Source organism: Vombatus ursinus, unplaced genomic scaffold, assembly GCF_900497805.2.
Source record: "Vombatus ursinus unplaced genomic scaffold, bare-nosed wombat genome assembly UNPS02014779.1, whole genome shotgun sequence".
NCBI lineage: Eukaryota > Metazoa > Chordata > Mammalia > Diprotodontia > Vombatidae > Vombatus > Vombatus ursinus.
In genome coordinates, this window is record NW_020954557.1 from 2012350 (window position 1) to 2028233 (window position 15884).

General features: G+C 38.4%; 1 protein-coding gene across 1 annotated transcript in view; it reads right to left on the reverse strand.

Moving 5' to 3' along the window:
• LOC114045641 (uridine phosphorylase 2-like) overlaps positions 1 to 15539 on the reverse strand; it is a 46202-nt gene extending 30663 nt beyond the window's left edge. Inside the window, 2 exon segments of the mRNA XM_027865708.1 lie at positions 7278 to 7395; positions 15286 to 15539. Coding sequence (XP_027721509.1) covers positions 7278 to 7395; positions 15286 to 15347 — 180 coding nt within the window. The 5' untranslated portion in view covers positions 15348 to 15539.
• Between the last annotated feature and the right edge of the window lie 345 nt (positions 15540 to 15884).

A 15884-nucleotide genomic window follows, 5' to 3' on the forward strand; every position in this document is an offset into this window, starting at 1 on the left:
TATTATTATTATCGTTGTCATTATTATTATTATTGCTATCATTGGCTTATGACAAATATTAGCTGACCAGTCTTTAACATTAACCTGGAATTAAATATAGAACAAAACGTAAGATAACTTCAGTATGATCAGTTTAAGTGAACAGGTCAGCAAAGATATGATCACAAATCAAAAAAAGGGTGGTTCACATCTCACCTGAGTGTTTCCTAACGTTTTCATTTACATTGACTATCTTGGCCTGCTTTAGACATTTGCTCTTGCATAATCCCTGTGTTCAATAATAAATGAAATTGAAAAATGGAATCATATTAATATCAGTGGACATATTTAAAGAACCAGTAGATTCTTTAATTCAGCAAAAGTTTGAGAATTGTTTTACTGGCAAACTCATGAATTAAAAATCAGTTCTTAGTATTTTTTTTAATAGAGAGAGTGTCTATTGAAGTTTTTATAACTAGGAGTGAAGATCTCATTGATTCAGTAGAGTCCAGAGCCTGAGCAGGCCCAACTGTAAAAGGACTTAACAACTCATAAATCGTGCCTAAGTTATTGGCATATTATTGAGTGTGGCAAGCAGGGCCATCAGGGCTTGGGATCAGAAGTAGAATTGGCATGAGAGAGTTAAGAAACTCTAAAACAAAAGTGTCGCATTCAAGGGTGCCACAATATCTAAGGAAATTGTTTAAGAGCCAGTAATTATGTTGAAGAAATAACAAGCAAGAAATTTGATTACTAGTTTTCAGCTCCTACTTGGAGGGCCCATTCCTAGGTATAGTGGATCAGGAGTCGGTTGCAGAAGACTTACTCTAGCTTCTATAGTTGGAATAAGTCACAAAGACTCACCTAGTTCAGCGAAGAAGTAAAAACATAGAGCAACTACAGCAGTTCTTGGGGAGCATCTTCTGATGAGGAGAAAATATGTCATTCAAGACTAGTTAATGTTAAAGTAGGTTTAGATAAGAGTCACATGGTGACTCTCTTTTATACTTTCTACGATGGCTGTTCCAAATGTTGTCTTTTCTCTTCACATCTCATTCCATTTACACTGAATATATCATGTATGCACTTCCCCCCAAGTTGTCTTCCCCAGTAGAAGGTGAGCTCCTTGAGGGGAGAGGCCATGTTTTTGCCCTTCTCTGTATTCCCAGAACTTAGCAGAGTACTTGGCATTTAGTAAATACTTTATAAATGCTTATTGATTTAGGATTAGTGAGATCCTTTTCTTGTACTGTGCTGAGAAAATAAAGGACATTCATCATGAGTTCCCTCTTCTCATCCATTACATACCTCTACACCATCCCTCATTCTCTCTTCCTTTGTTCTAGTCCCCGATGAAGAGATGACTCTTCTCTTTTCCGAAGCCAACCACTCTACCTATGCCCTTGACCTCATCCCCTCCCTATTTCTCTGGGAGTCTTTTCATAATCTAGTTCCAGCCTACCTTTCCTGACTTATTTTCTATTACTCACCTTCATATAGTCTAGATTCTAGTCAAACTGGCTCAATTGTTTTTCCTTGAATTCAGCATTCCATCTCTCATTTCTGTACTTTTCTCCCATCCCCAAATTGACACAATCTTTTCCTCAGTTTCTTAGAACCCCAATCTTCTTTTAAAGCTTAGCTCATGTGCACCTTCTAAAGTAGGACCTTGGATATAAAAAATTGGATAAATGTATTTCAGTAAAATTTATTTCCTTTGTAGTCCTATATATTTTAGTTTATATACTTAAAAACATTTTTCTGAGGGGTCCATAGATTTTTACCAGATTGACAAAATGTTCCCATGACATAAAAAAGATTAAGAACTCCTGTCCTAAAAGAAGCCTTTCCCAGTCCACTTAGTTATTCTTGCTCTCTGCCTCATATTGTCTTGCATTTACTTATTTGCTTACTTGTCTTATCCTCTAGTCAAATGTAAGCTCCTTATGAGTAGGTGAAGTTACTCATTTTTCTCTTTGCATTTCTAGTACCTAGGACAGGGACTCACTCATTGTGGGCACTCAGTAAATGCTCGTTGGTGTTGGAGGTTTTAACATTATTTCATTAAGCTATTGGATATTCTAATTGCATTATGTGCTACTATTATTAATTACTACTACTACTATTATTAATTACTACTACTACTACTACTACTACTACTACTATTACTACTATTACTACTCTCTTTTGCTGATTACCATGGAGCCGTTTTTGTAGCTCCTTGGTTTATTTGCCAAGGGACTGATAGTAGGTAATCAGCTCTAACTCAATTCAAATTTAAAGGCTGAGTAGAAAAGGAGGTGAAATCATGAGCTAAGTTGAGGTTTTGAGTTAACTGTGGATTATCCATTCAATTTCCTCCTCTACTATCATGAAAAGCCAAGAGTTGGCTTGAGATCTAAGTGTATGCAGGCTATTTTTTGCCAAGCATGATAGTTTCTAAATAACCTCATTGTCTGATACCAGTGAATGTAAATGACTATGATTTATATTGATCATAAAGCCAAAACAGATGTTAGAGTAGCTTGTGGTTTGATTTCTCCTTTGAACTGTAGCTATTGCTGCAATCAACAGGCATTACTGGATGTTGCTGGAGCCATAAGGATGATATGGTCAGACAGAAAAAGCCTAGATAAGACTTTGTAACTGACAATTCTTAAAACCAAAGTCCTAAATCAGAGGCACTAGCATTTCAACTACAGATCTGAGTTTCAATTGACTGCTTAAGTGGGAAGTTAAGCTTGGCTGGCAACTACCAACATTGACCTTGATGGTCACTAATCAGTCAAAGCCTCAAATGAGTTTTTTTTTTTTTCATTTGTCCTTGTTCACTCCAGAGAAAAAGTGGTGAGGAGGATCCACAAATGTCACAAGAATATGTGGAAGAAACAAGAATAGTTGCTGATAAAGTTTATTTAGCTGTTACTATAAGGTATACACTATCTTATCCTCGGTATTGATTTTAAAAAATACCTAAAATTAAGTTTCCTACTTTACAGGTCTGGTGGGCCTTTTTGCATTATTCTGAATTGTGTAAATGAGTATATGGAGGTTTTTAATCCGTTATTATCCTTCCAGTTTTATGTTTAAATGTCCTGGGGACAATTTGGCTTATGTGGGTCTCTCAGCAAGCCTTCTGGAACTTACAAGGGATCAACCATGCGCTCCACTGGCCGAGGCAATGCTAAGAGATCTAGAGGAACTCTCCTCCATGCCTCCACTCTGCCACGTTGCATGGACCCCCTGGGGAGAACATATTGGAAAATAGGATGAACACAGGATGAGTAGGCATTGGTGGGTTGTAATCTTTATCATTTGAAGGACAAGATCCCAGATCTATCAAAGTCTCAAAGCAGCACATGAATCAGAATTCCATTTTTTCACCTAATATGTCTGTGAAGCTGCCTAAAGACATTGGGGAAGATTATAAAATTATGTTTATGGTAGCAGTCTCCCCAGCATTTTAAAGACAAAATTTTCAATATGTTCATAGACAGACACTCAAAGAGCTTTCCCCTGATTTTGTAGATGATGTTATTAACAAGGATGACAATTTGTGTATAGATGGAGCTTAAAAAGCTAATGTTGTTTTGATATTGTGAAAGACTGTGGACCTTAAGTGGACCTTAGAGGTTGTGTACTCCAAACCATTCATTTTACAGGCCCTTGGAGGTCACATGATTTGCGCAAGATCACATAAGCAATATGTACCAATACCAAGAATTGAACTCAGTTCACTGTTTCCTATTGTCCAAGTGCACTGATTACATTTATACTGCTAAAGATATCTCCAGAAGGTATCTGTGTACTTACAAGGATTTAAAAAGTTCCAATTTATTTTTAGGCATTAGTATTCAATATCCTCCACATTTTCCAGAAAAATCCCCTGTCCCAAGTAGGACTGCTGCTATTAAGTTTAAACTCAAGCAATGAATTGACCCTATAAAATGCTGAAGCAGAGATAAGGAAGGAAGAAGATGGAAGAAAAGCATTTCTAAATGTGAATCAGACTGGCTGGTTCTTCCAGTCGTAGCTAGGATAGCACAAAGTCACACAGGTAGAAGGAATATGATACACAACTATGGAAAGGAGAATGATAGAAACCCTGGGATAGAAGTGCAAGACTGATGCTAGGTAGTCTGCCAGTTGGGTAGGGTGCAGAGGGAAGGAGGCTAGGATGGAAGAGGAAATCTCCCCAGCTCCCAGCCCACCATCTGGTAGAATCTGATTTTAACTTCTAATTCTTGCTAACTAGTTGTTAAATGTTGTTGTATCCATGCTGCCAAAGGATGACAAGTGATGTCAACATTCTCTAAATTTAGCTTCCTGGGGCAAAGTCCTGGTCACTCTGCTCTAGTTATAGTTGTGTGGGTTCCAGTTAATGCTAGAAAGATCCTCCTTTCATTCTCTTCCATATGCCTATAGCTTCTGCCCCCAAAGGTACAGGTCAGATGGATAGTTCTATTTTGGAAATTTCCCCTCACTTCCCCATCATAATATAACAATTCAATTCAATGCTTTTTGACCAGATCTGTGGTTTCATTGGTATCGAATCAAAGATCTAGGAACTATTAGTAAGGAAAACCCCTCTGCTGGTGCAAATCAATCTTGCCTCTCCAACTTATACTCTGGAGCACTGAAAGTTCAAGTGACTAAAATCATTCACCAGGTGTCAAAGGTGAGATTTGAATCCAGGTCTTCCTTATTCCATTGCTTCCCATTGCCTTATTATATTTATTAATTACAATATGTATGTGCTATACTATATTTATTATTTTCATTATGTTTATATTATATAAATTATATAGAAGGTTCTTTGGTTATATGGAATTGTCATGTGTAAGAAATGTTTCTTAGGCATTGGGAAGTCCACATAATGGTACACAGTCAGGTGAGAATTCAAGCTTTGGTAAATGGAAACAGTAGGGTCTATAGCAGTAATAATGATAATGATAATAATAATAATAATAGTTGTCATTTATGTAGCACATTAATACTTTACAAATATTATCTCATTTTCCCCCCACAACAATTCTGGGGGGATAGAGGTAGATGGTGTTATTATTCTTATTTTTACAGATGAGGAAACCAAGACTGAGGGAGGTTAAGTAGCTTGTTGGTGGTCACACAGATAGTATGTGTATGAGTCTAGATTTATGCTTGGGTGTTCTTGACTCCAGGCCCAGCCCTGTATGTTCCACCGAGCTATCTCCTGAAGCCTCCTTCCTATAGCAGGGCGAATAGAGGGATGCAGAGATCAAACTTTTAGATACTTTCCGCCAGGAGAAATGCAGATGACAGGGCTCCTAGGGTTTAGCCCAGGCCCTGCAGTGTGTGACAGCACAGAATAGTGGAAAGATTGTTGATTTCCTGATTGCTTAGAATCAGGAAACCCTGAGTTCTAATCTCTTCTCAGGCCCTTGCTGTCTTTAAAACCACAATCAAGGCAAGTAACGTTTCAGAGGTTGTTTCCTTTCCTTCAAAATTGGCATAATAATAATACTTATACTACCTATTCCACAGGGTGGTTGTGAAGCAAATTCTCTGTAAACTTTCAAGAGCTCTGTAATGGAATTATCATTGGTAAAACAAATGGTACCCATGAAATATCTTTTTTAAGCAAAGGATCATCCATTCTGAATTGGAACCAACCTTAGAAATCATCCTTCCCTTATTTGATAGGTGAAGAAACTGAGGTCCATGAAGGGGAACTGGGTTGCCTGAGGCCAAATAAGCAAGGAATCAGGCCCAGCTTCTCTGAGTCCAAATCTAATCATCTTTCTTCTGTGCTGTACCTCTGAATAAGTACCTGAGCTGTTTTTAGCCGTGATACCAAGACACCATCCAAAATTTGTTCAAGTACGTGGACCCTCAACATCCAGTAATAGCACCTCTGTTCTATCATGATAGGTCATGTGGTTTGCAGGATGAGAGTTAGGACACTATTGTTTGTTTGCTGGGTTGTGATCAGAGGTGGGCATTCTGGTTCCGGCTCTGTCCTTCACTAGCCTTGTCAACTTGGATAAGTGTTAGGTAACCTCTGTGAGCCTTAGTTCCCAACTCTGTAGGAGAGGTATGATACCTGCCCATCTCATAGGGCTATTGTGTGGAACAGAAGATATACTATCAATGAAAAGGCTTTGAAAACGATCAAGCATTACACAAATGTAAGGCATTTTCCATTCCTTTAATTGCTTGTATATTTATATTTATGTTCCTGCTTCTGATTCTTCCAAACCAGGGCCATCCTTAGAGGGGTGCAGGGCCTAGGGAAAATTACAGTATCAGGCTCCAGGGATATCTTCATTCAAGGAAAATCTAGTGAGAAGCATCAAGAACAGCCTCGATTGACTGAACTGAGCTTAAGCATCAAGGATGATAGATAGGAGAAGTATTACAGTTTAAAGAAAATAGTCAATAGCACAGATATCACAAAAAGGCAACATACACAAAAGGATATGTTTGAAAGGGGGGAGAAAGGACATAGTTGTCAGCAAACCAGTCCTGGTCTCTCCTATGTTGCCTTGGTGATGATGGAAGGAGGATGGGAGAACTCAGGGCAGATTGTGAGTGAGAGCATCAGTTTTTGTTTCAGCAAAAGGTGTTGATGCTACTTACCCTACTCCCCTCTTGTTATATCCCTGAGTTATATGTTATATGTTATATCCCTAAGTCATTGCATAGCTTCAGCAATCTGGTCCCTCCACTATGTCCCCTTCCCTCCACAAAGGCACAGATCCCAAGACAATTGCTTAGATTACAACACAATAAATATGGTTCTCTGTATTGCTGGATGGCAAATTTCTTGGAAAAGCAACAAATCTGAATAATTTCATCTGAGTTGTATTTTTTAAAGTGAAATAAAGTTTTTTTTTTGTTCTCTGCTACTTAGATAGTATTGGGTTTAATGACTTGAGGATTAGGGAAATTCACTTATAAATTTAGACCTTAAGTAATGATTTACTAGATCCTTAACACTTTGGTTAATTCCCAAACTCTGAGCACCATTGAGGTTATCAGTATAATTTTCTACATTCCTGGGGTAAGAATAACCAGTATATGTATACTTGTATTCAAATTAGCTTGGGAGTCTTCATGTTTCATTGAGGATAGAGAGGAATTCCTCTATTATTGGATAAATTTGAAATAGCTTCAGAAAATGAGAGTGGCTTCAGTTCGTATAAGAACTGACTTATTCCTTTAGTACTAAATGTGAAACTCAAGTGATATAGGTAAAAATGAGAAGCAGCAGATGAAGAAAGTCAGTATTTCCCAATGTTCCAGATATTTTTATTTACCTTTACATCACCAAACATGGCTGGAAGGTTATGTGTCTTTGTTCCTAAATCCAAGTGGTAAAGAATATCTTCATCCATAGAATTCAGGTGAGGGTTTTTAACACAGACAAACCTATTTCTGAAAAAAAAAATGAGAGTTAATGTAGAAGAAGTCAGGGGATAAATTAACACTCAAAAGAGGAAGAATGACAATCAGATTGAAATATATCATGAAATATGATCATATTGGTTTCCCAATATGGTTTATAGGCATGTTCTCAGCTCTCACGTGGGTCACAAACTTTACGCTGGGGCCAGTGATTTGTTGAGATTCCTTGGGTATGACCTCCCAACACAAGGAATCTTAAAGATTGCAGCTGAAGTAGAAGCTAGTCAGAAAAAGGATACTTTTTCATTCACTTTGTCAATAAATGGCTGCCATGATTGAAGGAACTATTCCCTATGCTATGATTAGTTGTAGGCCACAAAATATTATGGCAGGAAAGGATCATGGAAGCACATAACCAAGCTGAAACAAATAGATAAGGATAATCTGAGAAGTAAGAGAGAAAACTGGGTTGAAAGGGCAAGAAAAGATTCCCCACGAGGCCTTTCCTGAGCCTCCCCAAACTAGTAGTACCTTCTCACCAAAATCTCCTTATATACATTGTGGATATACTTACATATGTATTTGTCTCCTCTGGCTGGCCTATAAACTCCTAGAAGGCAGATGCTATTTTTGTTTTGTTCAGTTCTTGAGAGATGAGAGAATAATGAGGAGAAATGGAGAACAAAGAGGATGAGAAAGAGAAAGAGGAGTATATAGAGAAAAAACAAAGTCATAAGGTCTATTTGTCATAAACAATTGGAACTATGAAAGAACAAAAACCAGGAGAATGGACAAAAAATGGAGATCATAAAAAATACCAAGGGTCAGATAAGAAGCAGAAAAATGAAAAACAACAAATCTATTGTCCTAGGAACATCTTTCTAATAGAGATCAGAAACTCTAGATAGAAGTGTGTGTGTGTGTGTGTGTGTGTGTGAGAGAGAGAGAGAGAGAGAGAGAGAGAGAGAGAGAGAGAGAGATGGAAAGGAAAGAAGAAAAGGAGACAGAGAGACAAATAGAGACAGAGAGAAATTATATACTGAAGGACCAAATGTCTAAACACAAAATAATACAAATCAAGAAATAAGGAATACTATTATAATACTCCAACTGCGAAAGATTTTCAGATTACAGTCAATCCTTGATTTCACCATATAACTCACCTTTCCCCAATACTTCAATAGCTCCCTCCAGATTAAATGTTGACTTCAGACCACAGCCTTCAAGTCTCTCTGTCTTCCCTATGTGCTTTCATCTCAGCTATAACTGAAACCTTAACTTCCTTTCTAGTCCACCTTGTCTTCTAATGACCTATTGCACATGGTATTATTCCTACCTCTTGATTTAAGTTTTCCCCATCCTTTCTGTAAATCACAGTTTACCTTCTGACTCATCACGGATGTTACCTGACTTTTACCAACCATTCACACCTAAACACACACAAACATCATTTGAGTCAATAATTTCATAACAGCCTGCAGGGAGCATAGCTGACTGCTATGCTTTCTTAGGCTTGCCCTACTCATTTATTCTCTGGAGGAAGAGCTCCTAGAGGGAAATCCAGAAATGCAATCACAAGATAAAAAGATGGCAAAAGAAAAGAAAAAAGGAAGAAAAGGCAGAAGATTGGATAATGCATAGTTGAATAATCAAATTGACTTCATCTCGTTTTCTCAAGATAAGGGAAAATCTGCTCCCTGTCCTATTTATAACTGAAGTTCAAATCAAATATTACCCTCCAGAGGCAAATGTCCCAATATTTGGGATCTGCCCTTGGCCTCTGTGGAGAATTGTCTCAGATGAGAAAGGAGGAAGGTCAACAGCTATCCATGAGTTGACCCAAAAGGCTCTAGTATATTTTGTGAGATTTTCTCAATCCCTTGGCTCAAAGCCCCCAGTCAGGAAATCTAGGGAAAAATGCTTAGTATCCCCTGGTTGAAGGAGATGGACTCCTCATTTATAGGGAAGGGAATAAGCATTGATTAAGCACCAACTATATTCCAGGCACTATGCTAAGCACTATACAATTATTATCTCGTGATACTCCCAACAACTGTGGGGGTTAGGTACTATTGTTGTCATCTTCACTTTACAGTTGAGGAAACTGAGGCAGACAGAAGTTAAACGACTTGTTCAGGGTTGCACAGCTAATAAGTGACTGAGGTCTCATTTGAACTCAGGTCTTCCTGACTCCAGTTTTACTACTCTAACCCTGGTGCCACCTAGATGCCTCTGCAAAATGAGGGGGGATAGACTAGGTGATCTGTAAGATTCCTTTCGGCTCCAGATCTATGATCCTCATTTGTAACCGTGTACTTTTAAGCAGTTATTAAAGGAGGAAAACAAAATACAATGCTTAGAATGAACAACTATTAGTTCCTAATATGTATGTATTTCCTGAGACTCTTATACGTAAAAGTGTGTTAACTCCCCTGGGGTGGGCCCTTACTAATAAGTCCCTTCCTGGCTGCTGCTCCTTGTCCCTAGGGGCAGGGGCTTTTTGGTGGGGAGAGCAGGAATAGAAAGGGGAGAGTTGTATTTCTTTCTTTCAACCATTTCTCATTGATCTGTATTATAACCATCTAATATCTTACTTCTCAGACCAAGCCAGAGTGAGTTTCCAAAGAGTCACTCAGTCTTTTGATGTCATTTTCTCAGTTCAAAATTAAGGGGAAAAAAAAGTAAAACTCCCTCCTAGGTCCTTCCCTTTTCTCCTGGTTACCACTAACAGGTCTGTCCCCACAGTCCCTTCTTCTTTACCTTCTCTTCCTTTCAACTACTAGCCTCCCCATCACTGTACATAATTTTAGAGAAGACACCCTTTATTTTTCCCAGTTACTCAAATGGGAAAAGAAGAGTAAAAAGGCAAATATCCCATTACTTGCTAAATAAGAAACTTTGGGATCAACCGTGGGTCTCTGTAAAGCCTTATAAAAGAAAGAAAAGGGAAAAGGCCCATGGCTGTTGCTGACTCCACCCTGGATTCCCATTCCTACCTGCCCCAGCTCCTCATCTATCTGGAATTCTTTTAGTCAACTGCCACTGTCACGCCTAGTCATCAGGAGTACTCCCTTTCTATCTTGACTGAAGTAGAGAAAATTCCATTTTTCTCAGTCAATCAATACAAGGTTAGGATTTTTCAAAAGGAATTAAACTAAAAGAAAACTAGTAACACACCAAATCCTAGAAAGAAGCAAATTTCCAAGTTACAGATTTCTGATCCCAGTTTTAATGTCTAATCAAAAATTGGCCTGGCTAACATAGCTTCAGAAGAATGTGTTTCCTAGAATTCTTTTTCCTAGACTCGAACCCATCTGAGGTCTCTTTCCCAAGGTCCTCTTTTTCAGACTTTCCTCTTCTCATTCTTTCTTGTGACTCTAGCTTTTCCTTTAGGGGATGGAGTAGAATATAATCTCTGGTTGAGTTCCCCTAGCCAGGTAGTAGAATAGACTGGCACTTGGTTAATTAGCCACCCCTAGATAGAGAAGCACATCATTTTCTATATTGTACTAGCATATCAGAACAGAATCCTTAGATATTCAAGTATCCCCTCCTCAGGGGGGCTATTCGCTTTTCCTGAGGGACAAAAACTAATTTCCTCATAGTACTTCTTTCCCAAACTCATATAAACATATACATTCCTTCCATCTGCTCCTTTTGTATAATTTAGATTCTCTTATTCCCAAGGACTGCTTTCTTAAGCTGAAGTTTTTCTCTAGACTTTTAATAGAATCCAAGAATCACTATGGTATAGTGGAATAGTGTCTTGTTTAGATTCAAAGGACTTGAGGTCTAGTCTTGGTTTTACCACTTATTAACTACATAACCCTGGATAAAACACTTGAATTTTCTGGGCCTCAGTTTCCTCATCTATAAAATGGGGATAATAATGCTGGCATTAATTATCCTATAAGGTTCTTATAGATTTCAAATGAGATAACATGCGTAAATATTTGGCAAATCTCAAAGTGTTGTACAAATATCAGCTCTTTATTATTGTCGTATGTCAGTTGAAAAGGCTTAGGCTATGGGTCTGATAACAAACTATACTATATGCATGTGTGTACATATATCTATATCTTTAATGAGATATTTAATAAAATATTTGAACTATTATAATAGATGTATATATCTTTTAGTACCTATTGCAAAGGGTTATTGTGAAGATCAAATAAAATAATATTTGTAAAGCAGTTAGTACAGTGCCTGGCACATAGTAGATGCTTAAAAAATGTGTGTTCTCTCCTCCCTTTAGTGGCCATGTCACTGTGACTTCAGCAAGAGATATTCCTCAACAGGAGAGGTTTTCAGGACTACTTTTCCTAGAGGGCTTTGGACAAGCCTAGAGTATAGTGATGTCATTCTGCAAGGACTCTGATTGGTGGGGAGTGTGCCACCAGGCAGGATGTTTAAAAAGAGGATGACATGAATACAGAATAAGAATCGAGTGAACATGGGAGTAGATGGAGCTTTGAATCATTCTATGGAGCTGGAGTTAGGGTGGAGAGACCATATGGAACTCTATGGCTAGGATATCCCTCAATACCAGAGTCACAGCTGGACCCAAACCTCTAGAGCCAAGGTGAAAGCATTTGACTATTCTCCAGTGTGCTGCAGGAGACTTCCAAGAAAGAAATGCCCAGAGGCAGATGACAGTGGACTGTAAATATTTACCACTGTGGCAATGACTTCTGAAGTGACTGCATCCTTTTCCTGCCATACTGAGGAACCAGGGGGATTTAAAAAAAGAATTTGTATTGAATTCCTCTGGAAGTAATCCTTATTATATGGGTTCAGAGAATGTTTTGCTACTGATCCCCTTCTTTGTTATTTATGTTGCTTCCTATCTAAATGATTTTGCCTTTGGATCTATTCATCTCCTGTATGGTCAAGCACAAGAGAAAAATTTTTTGCATTGGTTGGGGGCTTGAGCTATGAGTCAGATGACTGATTACCTAGCACGACCATACTGGAAGTAGTGAGGAATATTATGTCATCATCATTATCCTTATAATACCTATCATTTATATAGCACTCACCATATATCAGGCACTATGCTAAGCATTTTATAACTATTACCTCATTTGAGCCTCACAACAACCCTGGGAGGTAGATGCTGTTATTATCCCCATTTTAGAGATGAAGAAACTGAGACAAACGGTGGGTAAGTGACTTGTCCAGGGCCACACAGCTAGTAAGCATCTGAGGCAGGAGTTGAATTCAGGTCTTCTTGACTCTACACCCAGTGCTTAATCCTCTGTGCCACCTAGCTTACCCAAATGTCTGTTATTTGAGGACTCTCCTAAGTTCAGACAGGCTCATCACTGTAATGACCTCAGCAATTCCTGAGGATCATCATTACTAAATCATACTAAATTATAGATCTTTGAAGTGTTGGAATATTACTATTGTAATTATTATTAAGAGGTTGACAAATCTCAATTGTTTTTCCAGTCCATTTCCCTGGCTTTCAAGAATGAACCTCCAAACCATCTTAGTCAGATTAAACCTACTCTTTAAGAAAACCTCCCAGGAAAGAAAAAAGTATCCTTTTCCTTGATAGCCAACCGGTCTCGGTGACTGAGAATTCTCTTTGACAGTAAATTCCTTTTTTTTTTTTTTTCGTTTGCTTAGGCAATTGGGGTTAAGTGACTTGCCCAGAGTCACACAGTTAGTGAGTGTTATGTGTCTGAGGCCGAATTTGAATTCAGGTCCTCCTGACTCCAGGGCCGGTGCTCTATCCACTGCACCACCTAGCTGTCCCTGTCAGGACATTCTTAACTAAGTCATGCCTTAGAAGGAGGAGCATCTCAAGAATCTCCAAATATCAACATCATTTACTGCAATAAAAACTTGCCTAGAACTCCATTCCATTTCTTGGTGCAGCATGAATCTTTTATCTCACCATTCTAAAATGTGTGATGCTGTGTGTGTGTGTGTGTGTGTGTGTATGTATGGGGTAGCAAAGAACTAGAAACAAAGAGGGTACCCACCAAATGGGGAATGGCTGAACAAATTGTGGCATATGAATGTAATGGAACATTGTGAGCCCTAAGAAATGCTGAATAGGAGGAATACAGAAAAACAGGGAAAAACTCAAATGAACTCATGTAAAGTGAAGTAAACAGATCCAGCAAAATGATATATGTATAATGACTACCATAATTTAACTGAAAAAGCAATAAGATGAAGCTAAGCGTGATATAATTATGACTAATCTTGGCCCTGGAGAAGAAATAGAGAAATGTAACTCCTCTTTCATTAGAGAGGTAGGAGACTGTGGGTGTGAAATGTTGCCTATATGATCAGTTATGTAGCTTAACGACTTTTCTTTGTTATAAGGGAAAGATGGAAAAAAAATAAAGGAAGACTTGGATAAGCAGGGAATCAAAAATGTATATGAACCCTTGCAGAGTAAAGTAAACAGAACCAGGAAAACAATGTACACAATGACTACCATAATTTAACTGAGAAAGCAATAAAATGAAGCTAAGTGTGATATAATTATGACTAATCTTGACCCTGGAAGCAGAAATATAACTCCTTTGTTTCATTGGAGAAGTGGGGGACTCTGGGTGTGGAATGTTGCATACATGATCAGTTATGTTGGTTGGTTTTGCTTAAATAATTTTCTTTGTTATAAGGGGAAGATGGGAAAAAAAATAAGGGAAACCTGGGGTGGGGAGGGGCAGGAAGTAAAAAAAAAAGTGCATTACCACAAAAGGCAGCAATAGAACTTTAAATAAGCAAATGAATGAATGAATAAATAAATGAGTAAGTATAAAAAATGACTAGGGCTTGCTTTATTAGATTTCTTTCTTTGCTTTATGGACACTTCTGTACATTTTAGATTTTCCCTTTCCTGCTCCTCTAGAGCACACAGTACAGAAAGGAAGAAATGCAAACCTCTCCCCAAAGCTTCATAAATTACACAACATGGCCAGCCTTTAGAAAATACAACCAGAGAAAAGTCCTAGCAAGGAAGCAGTCAAAGGATAAACCTCTCCTCATGGCTCTCTTTGTCTTCATCATTTTTCATTCTCTCTGTGTCTCTGTCTTTCTCTCTCACTCTCATTCTCTCTGTTTTTGTCTCTGTCTCTCTCTGTCTTTCTGTGTCTCTCTGTCTCTCTGTGTCTCTGTCTGTGTCTCTCTTTGTCTCTGTCTCTCTCTGGAAGGAATGAACACTATAGAGGCCCACCTCTGCTAAGGAAGGCTAAGTGATTCTTTTTGTTGAAGTACTGGAATGACTGAAGTATGATGGGAGAAATCCCACACAATCCACCGTGAATCAACCAATACTTTCACAAATGCCTAAAGCTTGATGAAGATTAATGATCCACAGCATTCTGTGAACTTGAGGATAACACCTAAGCTAAATACGCCAACAGTTTCCACAGATTTACGTTTACCCTACAGTTGTGTGACATGTGATATTTTTGAAGCAAATTTTATCTAAAGTCAGTCACAAAGCTGGTGAGGTTGTTTCATAATGGGCTACTGGAAACAGTCAGTCAGACCTCCCTGGGGCACTGGGAGGCACCTTTAATGGGGTCCCAGGTTCAGCCAATTTTCTCCTGAGTTGAAGGATGAACTCTATGGAGTACACTTCAGGCTTGACTTTGAATTTCTTCACTTAAGGGAGTTGGTTAAAGCCTTAACCTCATTTCCAGTGATTTATATTGCCCCAATTTCTTAGATAAATCCGTGTGCAGAAATCTGATATAAATGAAAATGTTATTGATAAGACAGTTTGCATTCTTTCTCTCCTTTCATATTACAATTGCTATTTCCACTACCTAAGCTTTAAACTTAAGAAGTTTAAATAGTAGCACAGGCCAATATTCAGAGTTGAATTTAATATAACACCTATAGAGAGCTCATCTAATCAGAACAAATCCAAAAAATGTCAAAATTACTCACCCAACATAAGTATTCCTGTCAGTCTTCATGGATTTACTGGAGTCAGCTAAAATAGATGTCATGCTTTTCTACTATGAGACACAATCAGTCTTGAGTTTGAAATCAAAAGAAGGAAAAACAAATACCAGTGTCCGCTCTTAATTTGTGGATCTAAACAGAATTTTTCAAGCGTATTTGCTGTGGTTAGAGTGATGCTCCTTGCCTGGTGTTTTTCATCAGAGATTAGCAATGGAACTTTTCCATGGGCCTTTTCATCACCTCAATAAATTCAAATATTCCCCCTTCTCTGGTGACCTTTTCTTATATACTAGAGTTCAGACATTGTCAAAGCATTTTACGCAGCAGATTGGCTCTCTAGGAAGGTGTGGCATCCTATCCCCACTGTCAGGTTGGAAGCCTGCTCACTGTTTGTCCCTGTTCTCACATCTGGCACTCATCCCAGAATGAGTTTGATGGGGCACATGGACTTATTTGCTTTGAGATTAGGTACAGGGATGCAAGCCCTCTGTTGGTTTCCATAACAACCCCACTGGGTTTTCCTGCAAACGTATCCAGCACACGTGAGAACTTTCAGCCCCCAAACAATCACTTCCCTCTCC